The sequence below is a fragment of the Pristis pectinata genome, chromosome 3, assembly GCF_009764475.1.
Source record: "Pristis pectinata isolate sPriPec2 chromosome 3, sPriPec2.1.pri, whole genome shotgun sequence".
Lineage (NCBI taxonomy): Eukaryota > Metazoa > Chordata > Chondrichthyes > Rhinopristiformes > Pristidae > Pristis > Pristis pectinata.
Window position 1 is genome coordinate 66095808 of NC_067407.1, and position 18884 is coordinate 66114691.

The 18884-nt window shown below is 40.6% G+C and overlaps 1 protein-coding gene across 1 annotated transcript in view; it reads left to right on the plus strand.

The window, feature by feature from the left end:
• The window catches only part of LOC127567921 (xenotropic and polytropic retrovirus receptor 1 homolog), a 311271-nt gene that overhangs the window by 282830 nt on the left and 9557 nt on the right, over positions 1-18884 (plus strand). The window contains 4 exon segments of the mRNA XM_052011129.1: positions 10278-10444; positions 13164-13303; positions 14293-14311; positions 14313-14502. Of these exon segments, the coding sequence (XP_051867089.1) occupies positions 10278-10444; positions 13164-13303; positions 14293-14311; positions 14313-14502 (516 nt within the window).

Consider the following 18884-nt stretch of genomic DNA (forward strand, 5'->3'; position numbering starts at 1 on the left):
AGAAGGAAACAGGGTGATGGGGATTGGGATGAGTGCAGGAAGAACTGGGTAGATCAGGAGGAGAGAGAAAAGGGACAGAGGGGGAGCAGTTTACCTGAAATTGGAGAGTTCAATGTTCATGCCATCATGTTGTAGACTACCCAGGCAGGATCTGAGGTGCTGTCTCTCTAGTTTGTGTTTAGCCTCATTCTGGCAGTGTAGGTGGCCGAGGAGCTGTTTCAGTGAATAGTTATTCACTCAAAACTAGTTGTGTCTGATTTTCATGTTGGAAATTATGCTTGCTGGTCCCTTGTAACCTATCTTGTTCCAAGTATATATTGAAAATCAAAAACTGCATCTGCTGGAAATTTCTGAAATGAAAAAAATTACTGGAAACATTCAACAGGTCAGGCAGCATCTGTGGAAAGAGAAGCAGAGTTGACATTTCAAGTTGAAATGGGAAGGTGAGGAAACAAGTTGGTTTTAGGTTGCAAGAAGGGTGTGGGAGTGATAGTTCAGGCAAACTTGTTTCCAGTCCGGAATGCTAGCCAACATCTTTGGCTGGAGTACATGTATACCCAGGCTTTAGATGAGGACTGCCTCTGGTTTAGCTGTAATGCTGCCTGCTTGCTTTGATCACAATAATAATGTCTGTCATGTACATTCCAGGGCTGAGAAACTACACATTTAATGTTGATATGTTATTTCTTTGTTGGTGATGCAGTAATTATTTGGTGCAGAATCACATGATGAAGGTCAGCTCTGATCTGGTTGATTGGTGGAGCAGGTTTGAGAGGTTGAAGAGCCTACTGCTGTTGCATTGAGAGAGATGTTGTAATTTTGTTTACATATTCATAAATCCTGTGTTTGGTGTGCTGAGTTGTGTTGTGGCCAGCACCTAACTTACCACATTGGAAGGATTGCAAAGTGAAGAAGTGCCAGCTTTCCATGGGAAAATGATCAAGTAATACGTAGTTCCTTTCCTTTAAAAAAAAATTTTGCAGGTTTAGCTATTAGACACTGGAAGGCTGGAGGTGAAAAGGCAAGTCGCCCCAGACTAATCCTGCATTCATTTTCTCCATTTGATTTTTATCCTGTCTTCCCAAAGCCACTAACTTTTAACCAGGGTACCTTTCAATGGTCAGTGTTGGTTCTCTGGTGTTTTACCCTTCCTAACCTAGCATGCTGACGCCTGTTAATGTACTATAATATGTCATTTAAAACATCCATGCTTGGGAATTCCTTCCCTCAATTTCTCCAGCATTTTAAGATATTCGTTAAAACTTTTCTCCTTGACTAACTGTTGTACAATGTCCTTACGAGCCATGCTTGATTATTCCCTGTGAGGTGTCTTGGAACATTTATACAAATGTATGTTGTCATTGTTTAAGTCAGCCAGTTATCCATTACATACTTCCAAAATTTTTAGCCTTATGTCTGTGGTGGGCAAGCTGTTGGAAAGAATTCTTAGAGATAGGATCTATAGCCTTTTAGAGAATCATAGTCTGATCAAGGACAGCCAGCATGGCTTTGTGAAGGGGAGATCATGTCTCACAAGCCTGATAGGGTTCATGGAGGAGGTGACCAGGAAGATTGATGGGGGTCGTGTAGGATATGTGGTCTACATGGATTTTAGTAAGGCATTTGACAAGCTTCCACATGGTAGGCTTCTTCAGAAGGTCAGAGGGCACGGGATCCAGGGAGGCTTGGCCATGCGGATTCAGAATTGGCTTGCCTGTAGAAAGCAGAGGGTTGTGGTGGAGGGAATGCGTTCAGATTGGAGGGCTGTGACTAGTGGTGTCCCACAAGGATCGGTTCTGGGACCTATACTCTTCGTGATTTTTATTAATGACTTGGATGGGGGGGTAGAAGGGTGGGTTGGCAAGTTTGCAGATGACACAAAAGTTGGTGGTGTTGTGGATAGTGTGGAGGACTGTCGAAGATTGCAGAGGGACATTGATAGGATGCAGATCTGGGCTGAGAAGTGGCAGATGGAGTTCAATCTGGAGAAGTGTGAGGTGGTACACTTTGGAAGGACAAACTCCAAGGCGGAGTACAAAGTTAATGGCAGGATTCTGGGTTGTGTGGAGGAGCAGAGGGATCTGGGGGTTCATATCTACAGATCCCTGAAAATTACCTCACAGGTGGATAGGTTAGTTAAGAAAGCTTATGGGGTGTTAGCTTTCATAAGTTGTGGGATTGAGTTTAAGAGCCGCGAGGTAATGATGCAGCTCTACAAAACTCTGGTTAGACCACACTTAGAGTAGTGTGTCCAGTTCTGGTCACCTCATTATAGGAAGGATGTGGAAGCGTTGGAAAGGGTACAGAGGAGATTTACCAGGATGCTGCCTGGTTTGGAGAGTATGCATTATGAGGAGAAACTAAGGGAGCTAGAGCTTTACTCATTGGAGAGAAGAAGGATGAGAGGAGACACGATAGAGGTATATAAAATATTAAGAGGAATAGATAGAGTAGATAGCCAGTGCCTCTTTCCCAGGGCACCAATGCTCAATACAAGAGGGCATGGCTTTAAAGTAATGGATGGGAAGTTCAAGGGAGATAATCAGAGGGAGGTTTTTTACCCAGAGAGTGGTTGGTGCATGGAATGCCCTGCCTGGGGTGGTGGTGGAGGCAGATCCGTTGGTCAAGTTCAAGAGATTGTTAGATAAGCATATGGAGGGATTTAAAATAGAGGGATATGTGGGAGGAAGGGGTTAGATAGTCTTAGGCGAGGTTTAATGGTCAGCACAACATTGTGGGCCAAAGGGCCTGTATTGTGCTGTACTGTTCTATGAACAATTTGAACTCAGTTTATCTTGGACAGAAGTAGCTATTTTCAGAATCATCCCTGTGATATTACAAAAATGAAATGCATATGGAAAAACCAGCAATTTTTCAAATATATTCAGCTTTGTGTGACTTTTCCACTTCTATAAGTTGTGGCGCTATAACGCACATAAAGTCCTAAATTTGAATGCAGTGAGAAAATTGGAGATGAGCTGGAACCACATCATAAATAATTCACGTTCTGACTCCTATCAGTGATCCACCAAAGAAATGTAAGAAGGAGCTTACTGAGGGTTTGTCAATACCACTATGGATAGTTTGGTAAATAGTGTTACTGCTGCCCTGAGCTCATTAACCACCTGCTCCTGGACCATGCTGGCCCAGGACAGCACAGAACCTTGCCTGGCACAAAGCCAGCAATGCTACTGAATTTAAGTCTTGATGCAGGGTTTCGACTCGATGTCAATAATTCCCCCCCCACCCCATTCCTCCCCCCACACAGATGCTGCCTGACCCACTGAGTTCCTCCAACAGATTGTTTGTTACTGCTATTGAATTGATAGATGTGAATGCCTTTGATATTCACAAATGTACAAAATCATTGCCCACCTATTGAAAAATGTTTTAAAATGTCGAAAAATTAATATTATTAAGAGGTATTTTAGAAGACAAACATTTAAAAAATTATTAAAACACGTTTACACTAACTTAATTCAAATAAAGAGCTCTATTGACATTTCTACCAGTAGCTGATCTCTCTTGATCATTTTAATGGGAACGCTGTACTTGAACCAATCTCAGTGACCAGATTTTACAGCCCAACATGTGTGGAATTTTCAGAAGTTGACGCTGTGCTGGTGGACTGCATGGGCAGCACAGGCGTCCTAGAGTTAACGTTCTGGGGGGATAAAACTGCTGTGTAGCCTACACTTAGCAGTAGCACAGGAATAAGCTTCCCTGCCAGCAGGTATGAGCAGATCTTGGTTGTACATCTATGACAATATTTATGGGAAGTATGCTGATATTATGGTAAGGCAGTCCTAAGGTTTGACATGAATGAAGCCAATTTACTGTGGCAAATGAAGGACTGAACAATGAGAAATGATAAAAATGCAGTCACAACATCTCATGACATCAGGTCAAACATGAGCAAGGGAAGCTTCTGATTACCACTTGCCATCCTCTCTTAAACTTGGAAGAACCATGGAAAGTAGCAAGGCCACAGAGTGCACTCTGGGTGGGGGATTTAAATATCAGCACCAAGAGTAGCATGGTGGCACCATCTCCATTGCCTGAGCTAGCCAAATCCTGTACAAGATAACAACCAAACTAGGTCTGTGGCAGGTAGTAAGTAAACCAACACAAGGGATAAACCTACTTGACCTCATCCTGTGGCAAATGCAATCTGTCCATGACAGAACTAGTGGAAATGACCACCAGGCAGTCTTTATAGAGGCAAAATCCTGTCTTTACACTGATGACAGTCTCCATTATGTTGAATGACATTACAAACGTGTTAAATGGGACAGACTCAGAACAGATTTAGTGGCTCAAAACCAGGTATCAATAAGGCACTACAGTAATCCACCTAACATTGTGCAAAATTGCCCAGGAATGTCCTGTTCACAAAAAGCAGAACAAATCTGATCTAGATAAATCCAATTATTCTACTCATTTATCAGCAATGGAAGGTTTCATTAACAGTACTATCAAGCAGCATTTACTCAACAATGGCATGCTTACAAGTGGCCATTTTTGGTTACACAAGGACCAGTCTTTTTCTGACCTTGTCACAGCCTTCATTCTAAACTGGACCTAAAATCTGAATTCCAGAGGTGAGATGAGATTGATTGCCCTTAAGTTCAGGCAACATTTGACCAAGTGTAACAGCAAGAAATCCTGATAAACTTGAGAACAGTAGGTGTCAAAGGAAAATTCTCCAGTGGATGGAGTCATATCTCATGCAAAGGAAGATAGTTGTCAGAGGGTCAAATTATTCCAGCTTCAGGACATCACAGAAGAAGTTCCTCAATAGTGTTTTATGTCTGACTGTCTTCAACTACTTCATCAATAACCTCCTTTCCATCATAAGATTTGGTGAGGATGTTCACTGATAATTAAATAATGTTTGCTGAGGTTTGCTAATGTTTGCAAATTAGCAATTTGCAACTCCTCAGCAAATGAAGTAGTCCATGCCTATGTATAGCAAAAGAGTGAGACAACATTCAGGCAAGTAATTTTTGTGGCAAGTAATATTTGCACCAAGCATTGACCATCTTGACAAGAATGAGTCTAACCACCTAAACTTGATGATCCATGGCATTACCCATATCAACATCCTGGGGGTCACCACTGACCAGAAACTCAACTGGAAGTGTCATGTAAATATGTTGCTACAAAAGCAGGTCAGAGGCTGGGTCTCCAGTGGCAAGTAACTCATTTTCTGACACCCCAAAACAGCTCCATCATCTACAGAGCACAAATCCTGAACAAAACATCCTGCTTGACTGTTTCCCAACAACAATCTGAACAGTTATTCCATCCACGACTGGTGTACAATAACTGCAGTGTGTTCCATCTACAAAATGCCCAGTAGCAACCCCCAAACCCATCGCCTCTACACCAAGAGGAACAGGGGCAACAGGTGTGAGAAAATACCACCACCTGCAGGTTTCTCTCCAAGTCTGACTAATAAATATATCACTGTTCTTTCCTTGTTGTTGCTTTTAAATCTTGGAACTTCTCCCCAATGGCACTGTGAGAGCACCTTCACCAGAAGGACTGGTAATTGGTTTATTATTGTCACATGTACAATGAAAAACTTTGTTTTACATACCATCTATGCAGATCATTTCACCACATCAGTACATCGAGGTAGTACGAGGACAGTAGAATGTAGAATATAATGTTAGTTACAAAGAAAGTGCAGTGTAGGCAGACAATAAGGTGCAAAGCCTTGGTGAGATTGATAGTGAGGTCAAGAGTCCACCTTATCAAATGACGTCTGTTCAATAGTCCGATAATAGAATAGAAGCTGTCCTTGAGCCTGGTGGTACGTGCTTTCAGGTTTTTGTATCTTCTGCCTGATAGGAAGGAGGAGAAGAGAGAATGTCTTGGGTAGGTGGGATCTTTGATTATGTTGGCTGCTCTACCGAGGCAGTGAGAAGTATAGACAGGGTCAATAGAGGGGAGGCTGGTTTTCATGATGTGCTGAGCTGTGCCCACAACTCTATGCAGTTTCTTGCGGTCTTGGGCAGAGCGGTTGCCATACCAAGTCATGATGCATCTGGACTGTAGTGGCTTATGAAGGTAGTTCCTCAATGGCAGAAAATGCCGACCTTGCCCAAATCCAAAAAAAATGAATAAATAAACTAAAAGTAAAGCTGCCTCTTCTCCTAACTGAATATCAATGATTTGTTTACATTATGGATTTTTGTTTGCATTCTTGGGATTTTTTTCATGGGATGTGAGTTTTGCTTCAAAATTTAGATCCTGCTATTATCCTTCAAATTAATTTTTTTCATGGGATGTGAGTTTTGCTTCAAAATTTAGATCCTGCTATTATCCTTCAAATTACAGAAATACTTTTAATCTTTCTGCGTGTTGCTAGGCTTTATTTAGGAGCAGGCTCCCTCCATCAAGTACGTACCAAAGCAGAGAAAAAATGTGTTAAGTCTGTTGCCTGTGTCTTGTCTCGGGCTGCCCTCTACTGACTATCTTTAAGAGGTTCTCCAAAGTTATTTTCAATTCATTTATTGCCCGTTCCTTATGACCTTAGTAGGTGGGTAATGTGGATTCTCTGTGAAGTGTTACAGTTTTTCTTTGTAGCCTCTCATTAATTTTTTTCATGGGATGTGAGTTTTGCTGGCAAGGCCAGCCAGCACTTATTGTTCACTCCTAATTGCTCTAAAATTGAGTGACTTTCCCAGCCATTTCAAGAGCAGTTTACAGTCAAACAAATTGTGGGGCTAAAGTCGGATGTGAGTCAGGTCGGGGAGAATAGTAGATATTTTTCCCTAAGAAATTCCTTTCCCTGAAAGAGTACGTGAACTGAATGAGTTTCATGATAATCCGATGGTTTCAAGGCCATCATCATTACTAATGGTACATTTTCTTCTTATTTCTTAAATGTACAAAATAGAAATATTCCCAGCTACTGAAGTGGGCAAAGGAATCTCTTCCTGATTACTACCAACCAACCTCTGTCATTTGATGAATCAGTACATCTTTTTGGAAAAATCACTGAGAATAGCAAGTGCACAGAAAGTATTCTATGCAGTGGTCACCAATGTCCATCACCAAGAGTTTCTTAGTAACATTACCACTGGCCAATAACTTAAGGACATAGCTGCCACACTGGGTTCCGCGCTTGTAATATGTGAGCTAACAAAAGGAATAAATGTATTTGAGCTCATTTTCACCAAATGCTTGCATGTGTGGCAGTATTGGTAGGAGTGATCACCACACTAACCGTGTTAAGGCAAAATATATCGATGTCATGGACTCCCCACCCCCCCCCCCCCCCCCGTCATGTTATAGTACCAAGGAATATAGGTTCCGCTAATTATTAACAATTGCCAGTATCCCACCTTTCTGCTCTGTTTCCACTTGCTACTTTCATGCCCACTCAGATGATTCAGTCTTTTGCATCTTCCTCACACCTCACTTTTCTACCTAGCTTTATATTATGAGAGAACTTGAATTTATTGCAAAACCCTTCCAAAATTCATTGATACTGTTGTCATAAATAGCAGGGACCCAAGCTTTGGTCCTCATAATACCCAAGTAGATCCAGTGTGCCGTCCTGAAAATGACCCACTTATTCCTGCTATTTTCTGCCATCAATTCTGCAAGCTTCAATTTCCCTTTTGTATGCCATCTTATTGAATGGTTTTTGAAAATCTAGACACTCCACACTACATTCACTGGTTCCTCATTATCTGCACTGCTAGTTTCAACCTGAATAAACTATTGAACTCGTCAAATATATTTCCCCTCATAAGTCTGTACTGACTCTACCCTGACATATGAATTTCTGAATGTACTTTTCTATGTCCCTAAGAATGAATCCTGGCAAATTCCCTGTTACTGATATTAAACTAACTGGCCTATGCATCTCTACATTCTCTCATCAGTACATCAGATACTGCAAAGGTAAATACGCACCTTTCAAAACGTCGCCCACCACCAATTTCTCTAGGGCACCAATAATCCCCATATCTTGGCAATAAATTATTCTAAGAGAGCAAATGTTAATCAAGGCACTCTGAAGCTTCCCTTGAACCTCCAACATCCAGCTGGGCTACTTCAATAACAAGTGGAATCTTAGTTTAAAGCCTCATCCTTGGGTTTGGTTTTTTCTAATATACTACTTCCTTAGTTATGCAGTGAAATATCAGTCTTATTATTCATTTCAATCTCTGTCATAACCTAGTGAACAACTTTCTAACTTAAGTAATAGTGTTTCCAACTCCACCAAATTGTTTTACTCTTTATCGGTTGTAAAGGGCTAAAACCCTTGGTAAAGGAAGGCACTTTCTGAAATTGCCCTATTCCACAGTCATGTTACATCCAAACAAAGGTGTAATTTAAAAGAAACTGTCTGATTTACTTCAGGAAGAGGCGTTACCTTCCAGCTGGGTGTAACCATTATGATTCAGGATATCAGTTTGGCTAATCATTCACAATATGGCAATACGCACTAGTTAATCTGGAACACATTAACAGAACATCAGATTAATCTCATAGTGTTTACAGTAAAAGTGCAAGCCATTCAGCCAAATGGGCTACACCAGTGTTTATGCTCTGCATGAGCCAGCTCCAATTTCTTTCATATCATTATCTTTGCATATTCTTCTCTACCCTTCCCTTTTGTGTATTTATTTTGTTCTGCAATGCATTTGTGTTGTTCGCTTCAACTACTATGTGGTAACAACTATTTTATATCTGCGACACCAAGTTTGGATTCTTCAATAGCAACATCTTCTCAAATGATAATGAAGGAAAGTGTTCCATTGCATTGATTACGTAAAAATGTATCCATTACAATTAAATCCTGTTTGCATCCAGACCGACCACACAATTAAGTTACTATTCCATTCCCAGTGCCTTACACAAATTATTGTTTTTCACCTTTCAGCCTGAGCAGCGACTTCAGCAATCAACAACATGATAACTGAGAACGATATTGTCTTCAGCTAATTTCCATGAGTGCACTTGCTTATGGCAGATTGGTTATCTGTCATGACCAAGACTCTTTTTAATTTCTTCTTCCTCGGCCTGGGAACATTCTAAACTAAATGATCTCCAAGCTGAGATTCACTAACTCAGCCGAGACTCGGAATTGAAATTTCTGTATGCTTAGCTTAGTGTAGTTGTTCAAAGTATTAAATCTACAAGTTGACAGCATTTTTTTATCATCAGAGCTCACTTCCCTAATGCTAGCTAGAGTCGGATTTCCAACCAGGTTGCATGAGTATGGTCATGCTCTGATGTGTTCAAGCATCTATCATGACACTCTGAGTTTTAGGCACAATTGCATAATGAGGAGGAAATCTTAAGTGTGCTTTTAGAGAAAAAGATTAACAACCTCTGTGTAAAATGAGCAAAAGATAGGCCTTGTGTGACAAAACAACCGGAGTCCCTCTTGTATTCATTCGAAAAGCATCGATGTTGTAAGGGCCAACTAGATCGCCTTGTTAAGAAAATGAAATCACCTGTTCTGTGCAGTGAAGTTATTGTATTGCCCATTTTTCCCACAGTAGGTGGCTAACATAAATCAACCAACTGTAATTAATGTTCTTAACTTATGATATTAAGGTAACAGATCATTGGTTAGGCTGCAGCTGTACAAAACATTGGTAAAACCACACTTAGAGTATTGTGTATAGTTCCAGTTGCCACACTACAGGAAGGATGTGGTAGCAATAGAGAGAGTGAAGAAGAGATTTGTCTGAACATTGGAGGGCAGTAGGTATAAAAAGTGATTGGATAGGCTGGGTTTACATACACTGGGATGTAGGAGACTCAGAGGTGACCTTATAGAGATTTATAAAATTATGAGGAGCAAAGATAGGCTAGATAGAGTGTTTTTTCCAGGGCAGGGGACTTTAGAACTAGAGGGCACGGGTTTTAAAGTGAGAGGAGAGAAATTTAAAAGAGATCCGAAGGGTAAGTTTTTCACACAGAGTGTGGTGGCTATCTGGAACATGCTGCCAGAGGAGATGGGGTATAGGCAGATACAATTTCTACATTTAAAAGGCAATTGTACAGATTTTTATAAGATTGTATGATTCTAAGTATAACACAGGACTGTGCTGACCTGACAGCGGTAAAAGGTGCAGATATATTGCAGTTTCATTCCCCTGTGACATAAATAATCCTAAGTACAGAAATGCAGCAACAACCACACCACATTGTTTTTGCCAAGGTTCATATAAGTTAAAGGGAAAGGATGACTTCACTTAATCATGTGGCAGAAAGTAATGCTTTTATTTGTGTCTGTCTTTCAGAACAGAAGCACGATGATGCGGTGGTGTTTTTCTACCTATGGATCACCTTCCTATTGATCAGCTCCTGTTATACTCTCACCTGGGACCTGAAGATGGACTGGGGTCTCTTTGACAAAAATGCTGGAGAGAACACCTTCCTGCGTGAGGAGATTGTCTATCCTCAGAAAGTATGTGCTTGCTTTCTTTACTGGGTAGTGAATGACATGATGTACCAAAGTATTGCCCTGCGCAGTTGCACTGTGACAACAGTCAATGCTTTGATGGAGAAGGAAGTAGGGGGGAAATAATCAACAGAAACGGTTTGTTGTCTTCAGGCAAATTCTGGATATGTATAAATTGAGTGACTTCCCATAGCCACCACATAATTCTCCTTTTCAATAATTTAAAGCTGGTGCCAATCAGAGATCCTGTCCACAGCACCTTTACATATGGCTATACACACAATGATGGTACCCGCAAGTGGTTGGATGGCTCCACTACTACTGTTAAGAAATGGTAGTAGCGGCAGCACCAACACAGAGGGGAGAGTGGTGGATAAAGCTAATTTTACAGTATGATGGTACAATGATTAAATTACTAGAATAGCAGCCAAAGTTCTGAGTCACTGAACCAGAGACAAGGGTTTGAATGCCATCCTGGCAGCTGGGGAATCTAAATTCAAGCAACTAAATCTGGAGTTAATCCTAACATCAGTAAAAATATGTATGAAACTACTAGATTGTTATAAAACCTATCTGGTTCACGTTCCTCTGGGGAGGGAAATCTACCACCCTTACCCAGTGTGCCTAATATGTGACTTAAGGGATAATAGCAAACGTTTCAAGCAACATCCACATCCTGTGATTGAATAAGTAAGAAAAGATTAAGTGCTGGCCTCTGCTGCAAATGAGATGTATAATAATGTAGCTTGCCTTATAGCAGTGATGTTCAAACTAGAATCCCAAACCTAGACAGTTCTGCTTCTAATGGCTTGCCGTTGAATATAATGAGTCTAAAAGTTTGGGAAAGGATACTTACTGAGGATGCTTTATTGGTGAATATATCCCGAATCACAACACCAGGATCCATTAGTATCAGTAAGCTGAGATAATTCCATGGAAGTTGTCTGTACAGAAACGACAGTTTGTCTCAACAGGTCTGTGCTGATGTTTATTACTAAGTCAGGCTGTGAATAAATTGTTGCCTGCATTTCTTTCATTACAACAGTAGCTAGACTTCAAAATTACTTCATTCCCTGCAAAATCCTTTGGGTTGGCCTAAGGCTATAAAGGCCACTATACAAATGAAGAAGTAACTTTTTAAAGCCACAGAGAAACTTCCCCTCTCCTGATTCATCTCACCCTTCCCTTCTGCCTTTTCCATCTCTAAACCTATCCATTGCTAGTTTCCAATGCAACATTGACTGTCTCAATTTTTCCAACACCCTTACTGACTCTAACCCACCCCTTCATTCACTGAAAACCAACTCCCGATATCATCATCAAACCCATTGACAAGGGAGGCACTGTTGTGGTTTGGTAAACTAGACCATGACCCCACCACTGGACATGAGTTATTGAGCCCCAGATAGTTATGGACCTCATTTCCTCGGGAGATTTTCCCTTTGTTCCCTTTGTGGTCTCCCAGCCTGCATCGCCCACTTCTACCTCCTACCAAATATCCATTGGCAGGACATTATGAGTAGACGCATTGTTTCAACGTGCTTATTTCTTCCTTTCTTGACTCCATTCTTTCTCCACTGGTCAACTGCCTTCTTGTCTATGTCTGTGACGCCTCTGATGCCATCCACCACCTTGACCTGGCAGAGGGAAGGGCCCAGGTGGATGGGGAATTCTGGAGAAATGCAGTCTAGTTTGAAGATCCTGGCCAAAGAAATGAGCACAGACTTGCTATTGGTTTATTATTGTCACTTGTACTAAGGTACAGTGAAAAACTTGTCTTGCATACTGATCGTATAGGTCAATTCATTACACAGTGCAGTTACGTTGGGTTAGTACAGAGTGCATTGATGTATTGATGTATGGGTTAGTACAGAGTAAAGAGTCACAGCTACAGAGAAAGTGCAGTGCAATAAGGTGCAAGATCACAACAAGGTAGGTCGTGAGGTCAGAGTCCATCTCATCGTTTCAGGGAACCATTCAATAGTCATCACAGTGGGGTAGAAGCTGTCCTTAAGTCTGGTGGTACGTGCCCTCAAGCTCCTGTATCTTCTACCTGATGGAAGAGGAGAGAAGAGAGAATGACCAGGTGGGTGTGGTCTTTGGGGCTGCTTCACCAAGGCAGCGAGAGATGCCTTGGAGATGGTGGAGAAAGAGCTCAGCATCATACTGTGCTTTAATTCAATAAGATGGGGGGGGAAAGTGAAGCTGAGGCCTCTGGTGAAAAACGTGGAAAGAGGTTGACATCCATTTCCCAACAACATTACATTTTTTTGTTAAAAGACTTTCTAATACATATTTTACACCTTGCATCTAATGTGTCCCCCAAGTCTACCAGTGCAGTCTCACTTAGCCTGCTTGTGAAAGTGGCCTACTTTCATTCCCCCCATCCCCATCTCCCCAGGGGTATTTACCTGTTGTCTGCTCAAACCTACCACTGAGAATAAATTCTTTTTTTTCTGACTGGTGCTTTGTCATATTTTCTGCACTGATTGTCTTATTAAATGCCTGGAGATGTTTTTCAATGTCAAAGGCATGATATGATTGCAAATTGTCATCAGTAATTTGAGAAGTGTTTACAAAGGAGAGTAGGATTAGGATTTCTGCTATCAGTCAACTCAAGAGCATGGAAGAAAAAGAAGGGAAAAATTGTTTATTCAAGTCATGCAGTCATAGTCTTGTATCCTGTAAGTGTACTGATGCATTGATATTTTGCTTTTATTTACAGATCTACTACTACTGTGCCATAGTGGAGGATGTCATCCTGCGATTTGCGTGGACTGTGCAGATTTCAGTCACCTCAATGAGCACTTTTCCTTCAGCAGGAGATATAATTTCCACTGTGCTGCCTCCACTGGAAGTTTTCCGGTAACATCATTTATAGTCATACTGTGATGGATAAAATGTTATGGAGTGAGAGTTGTAAGAGCCAGGAGCAGTTACATTGGAACCTGGTACTATCTCGTCTGCTGAGAGCACATCAGCCTAGAAATGGATATTTTGTGTGAAATGAAAACTGTTTTGAAGTTATTCTTCTTGGACAGAAACTTTAAAACCCAAGAAGTCCACAATGTGCTGAAGTTGAATGTCAGAAGTCAGAACAGAGAGGAGGAAAGTTAAACGGTGCCCTATAGAAAGAATCTATAAAAATAGCTGTCATTGGAGGGATTCAATTTTATTTGACTACATCTAATTCAATAATTTATCCACCCATAATTTAACCATCTGTAGCCGAGCACAAATATTTCAGCTTTGGAGAAGAGAATGACTATCCATGAGACAGTTTTTGATCAAACTCATGATATGCAGCCAGGGCTTGCTAAAGATGCTCGTTATTGGCACATATGGAAACTTCTCTGATCAAATCCCTGGAAAGCCATCTGAGTATTGAGGGAACAAGATTACTGGAGACACTGATCTCAACATGTGTGGCCAATGTACTAGGGAGGGATGGTATTTTAATCTTACAAAATATTAGTAAAATGTTTTTTAACAAAACAATAATTAACTTTCAACTTGGTCTCCCAAAAGTTCATCACTACCTACCTTCATAATAAGCAAAAAGGACCTTGAGATTGTGCTATGAATGAGGACTTTCAATTGAAAAGTTGTTGAGTGTCCATTACAGTGTTGTGGTTCACGAGTAGATCATGTGCTTGTATATTTAGAATTGTACGGGAGTGCCAATACAATGTACTGTCCATGAAAGATGGATGTTACCACAGCTGAAAACATTTATCCTAATAGTAGGAGTGGGGACGAATACCTAACAAAAAAAAATCAGTTGCTAGTTTCTCATGTTTTGTGTATTCATTAAACACACACCTTTGTTAGTATTGAGTTGTGTTTTGCTGCAGCCGGTTTGTGTGGAATTTCTTTCCGTCTGGAGAATGAGCATCTGAACAACTGTGGTGAATTCCGTGCCGTGCGTGATATCTCTGTGGCACCTCTCAATGCTGATGACCAGACCCTTTTGGAGCAGATGATGGACCTTGAGGATGGAGTGCGGAACCGCCAAAAACCAAATTGTGGAAGCGTACTTACAGCATCTCTTTGCGTAAATCACTGTACGTACTGAAGCTGAGGAGGGCTTATTCATAGCCACAGCAATAGGGGCTTGTGTATTTAGAATGGCAGAGTGTTATTGTACGGGAGTCTGAAATACAATGTACTGTCCATGAAAGACTGGTGTTTTACCACAGCTGAAAAGTTGGAAGAGAGAAAGAAGTAACACTGTAATGAAGCATAGCTACCTTTATTTTCCATCTTTAATGACCAAAACCAAAGTGCTTCACAGTTGATTGTACTTATTTTGAAGTGTGGTTATATAATTCTGCTAACACAGAGTATGGTCCACCAGCATAAATCTGATCATGGCCAGATATTCCTTCATAAATATGTCAGGATACCTGGGAGAACTAAATTAGAAGTGTACCCATAGCTCACTTTCATATTTAATGCCTCTTAACGAACTTTCATCATCATGTTACAATCTCCGGTAACCTGTCCGCGTGTAGTCTGTGTGCTGGATAGACTGCATTGTGATAATGGACCACTTTTATTTTTGAATTGTTTTGGAGGGAATATAGATACAGGAGGCGAGAAACTGACGCAAAACAGGAAAATGGTGTACTATTGAAGGGACTTTTCTTCCACCACTTTTGGTTGGGTTGGGTTGTGGTGGGTCTGTAACAGCTAATGATGGAAAGATGACATCCCCGAAGACTGAGTGCTCAGCTTCTCTGTGGCACTCCAAGCTCCATAGATAACACTTGTATGAAGTGTGGCTCCCATCATCATCCACAGGTCCCTCAGGCCCATCACTTGTCATTCCAATCCACACTGCTCTCAGCCCCTCAGCAATTGGACTTCCCCTCCTTTTATTTAAACCCTTTGTGGCCTCCCATAACCATCCAGCATATGCTCAGACTTCAAATTACTCCTTGTTCCCTGCTCTATCAATTATTGTTGCTTTTTCACTCATAATGTTCTTATCTGTTGGACCACCTTCTGAAAGTTTCCCTTAAAACTTTTTTGTCTCAATGAACCTTCAATTCCCTGCATAACACCACTATTGACTCCTCTCACCATAAGTTTCTTTGAGGGCTCAGCACCATGAAGATTTAAGACATTATATTTCAAGAGAACCTTTTGCCTGTGAAGTACAATAGGAAGACCTGAGGACACAAAATGCACTGTAGAAAAGCAAGTCCTTTTTTTGTGCCTCAGAGTCATTGACAGTATTAACGAAGGGATGGGGGAATGTAATAATGGCATCTACTGCATAATCTTGCATCAAAAGCTTAATTGACCCATTCAAGATGGCCATTATCAAATGAAAATTTGAATAAGTTTATTTCATGCAGAAAATAGTGAAGTATTTTTTCATTTATTCCTTAAAACCAAAGCTTAACTAGTGAAGGATTCTACTATTAAAATTGCAACTCTAGTACAGAATATATAGACTCTCCAATGTGAAAAGGGCTTATTATTAGAGGTCTGAAATTGACCTTAGCCCTCAGATAAGTCCAGGGAAACATACAAGATTCACACTTATGGTGCTGCCGAGTAATTCTTGTTGCATAGTTTGGGAATGTGAGGATAACGAGTGATCAATATCAGCAATGTTATCTACAGTAAACAAGTAACTGTTGAAATCTGCTCTCTCTTTGTGGTGTGCACTGTCTCCTTTCAGATGATATGTTTTCCATAGAATTCCTTTTGTCACAGCTCAACTTGGTTAGGAATATCACAGCAGGGAGCTAGCTGTATTCTCAGGAGATGAAGAGAGGAAATGTAAAGGAAAGGCAATGCAGATTGAGAAATTAGGTGCACAAAACTCCTCCCTTCTGAATTAATTTGATATTGATTATTGATGTCTCCATGAATGAGCAGGAGATCCCTTCAGGTATTCAGGTCATGATGAAGTTTTCCCACAGTGTTGTTGGATAAGTTGTTCCAGGATTAAGATTCTAAAGGCGTACGGGTAGGTTAATTTGGGGTTTAAGATGGGCGGCACGGACTTGTTGGGCTGGAACGGCCTGTTACCACGCTGTAAATAAAATCTAAAAAATTTTTTAAAAAGATTCACCCGATGGTGATGATGGTGTGTAACATGCAGGTGCTAACACTCCCAAGCGCCTTTGCTCATCTAAATGGTAGAGGTTGAGAGTTTGATGGATGTAGCCAAATAAAATTGTCTTAGTGAATAACTGCAGTATATGGTTCACACAAGAGCCACAGTCAAATGGTGGTGGTGGGTTAATCAATGTTTAAGGAGGTGGATAGGTTGCTTGTCAATTGGACTGTTTTGTCCTGGATGCTATCAAGTTGCTTTAGTGTTCAAGCTGCACTCATCCTGGCAGGTGAAGTGTATTCTATCACACTCCTGACTTGTGTGTTGTGGATGATGGAAAGACTTTGAGGTATCAGGATAGCAGTCACTTGCAACTGATACTCAGCTTCTGACTTGAATGAGCATCTGCCGTATTTATAAGACTTTGTAAGTTGACATCCACGATGTTGTTGGTAATGCTATTGAATGTCAGGGTTAGGTAGATCAATGCTCTCTAGTCAAAGATGGCCAGTGCCTGGCACTTTCCTGATGAAAGTGTTACTATTGCAGAAAGTAGAGTACTCTTTCCTAGTTTCACAACAGCAATATGGGTCACTGCTATTTCTCACTCAGCCCCCCTCCCTCCCAATCTTTCACATATTCAAACTTATAACGTTCCCTAACCATGAGAATTCTCAGCTTCTGTCCTCGTTTTCCCCATTCAGCCACAAGTAGAACAATCTATCAGCATTTATGCATTGTAAGCTTCCTCATTTCACTCACTCCCTGACCAGTTTCTCTTTCAAATTTTAGAAGCGTGGTTTTCCCAGCTCTTAGACACAGTCCCCTGTAGATTTGTATCCTTTATGATATTGCACAAGAACCTGAACTATAGCACAATGCAGATTGGTAAAATTTTATCACAAGCCATGAGTGAGTGCAAATGGATGTCTGGAGGTACTGCAACAGATATATATACCTTTCTGGTGCAGAAGCGTAAAAGAAGTAGCAACCCAACTATGACTAACAAAAGAATAATGTTAGATCTAGAAAGGAGTCATATAATCTTACCAGAGAAAGTGCCAAACATGAGGATTGTCAGCAATTTAGAATTCAGCAAAAATGAAAAAAGAGACTGATTAGGAAAGCAAAAGCTAAACTCACAAGGAACACAAATTTGTACTGTAAAAGCTTCTACAAAGAAAAGAAAACTGTAGGCCCTTAAATCAGAAACAGGGGAATGTAAAATAGGGAAGAGAAGAACCAGTTGATTCTGCCTTCTGTCCTCCTAAAGAACAGAAATAACTTCCCAGAAATGATTGAGAACCAAAAATCTAATGGAAAGGAGTAAATTTGGTATTAGTTAAAAACAAAAACTGCTAGAGAAATTAATGGGATCAAAAGCTGATAAATCCCCAGGACCTGATAAAGTGCATCCCGGAATACCAAAAGAGACAGTAGGTACATTGATTAACATCTCCCAAATTTCTGTTGATTGTGGCGTGGTTCCTGCAGATTAGAGGGTGGCAAATATAACCACTCTATTTAAAAAAGGAGGGAGAGATAAAACGGCACTACAACCTGGTTACCAACATCAGTAACAAGGAAAATGCTGGAATCTACAAGAAGGGATGTGATAACAGACACTTAGAAGATATCAATAGGATTAGACAAAGTCAGCATCAATTTATGAAAGGAAAATCATACTTGACAAACTTACTGGAGTTTTTGAGGATGCAAGTGGTAGAATAAATAAGACCAGCGGATGTGGTGTATTTGGATTTTTAAATGGCCATTAATAAAGTCCCACATAAGAGGTAAGTGTGCAAAATTAAGGAATATGAGACTGGGCATAATATACTGGCATGGATTGAAAATTGGTTGACAGGAAACAGAGAGTAGGAATAACTGGATTTTTTATAGGGTGGCAGACATGACTAGTGGAATACCACAGAAATCAATGCTTGATCCCCAGTTATTCACAATGTACACCAATGATTTGGATGAAGGAAGCAGCAACACAAAAATGGATGGCATAATGAGTTGTGAGGAGGAGGCAAAGAAGTTTAAAGGTAATTTAGACAAGTTGAGTGAGTGGGCAACTACATGGCAGATGCAATATAACTGGAATAAGTGTGGTTATCTACCTTGGTAGGAAAATCAGAACGGCAGGCAGTTATTTAAGTGGTGACAGATTGAGTAACGTTGGTGTACAAAAGCATATGGGTGTTCTTTAACACTAATCATTAAAAGCTAACACGCAAGTGCAGGAAACAGTTAAAAAGGCAAATAGTATGTTAGCATAGTAGTCGAAACACATCTATCTCAGAATATTGGGTGAGAATCAGTACAGGCTCAGTATTTGATGCTATCCATGGCTAAGTGTGCAGATGG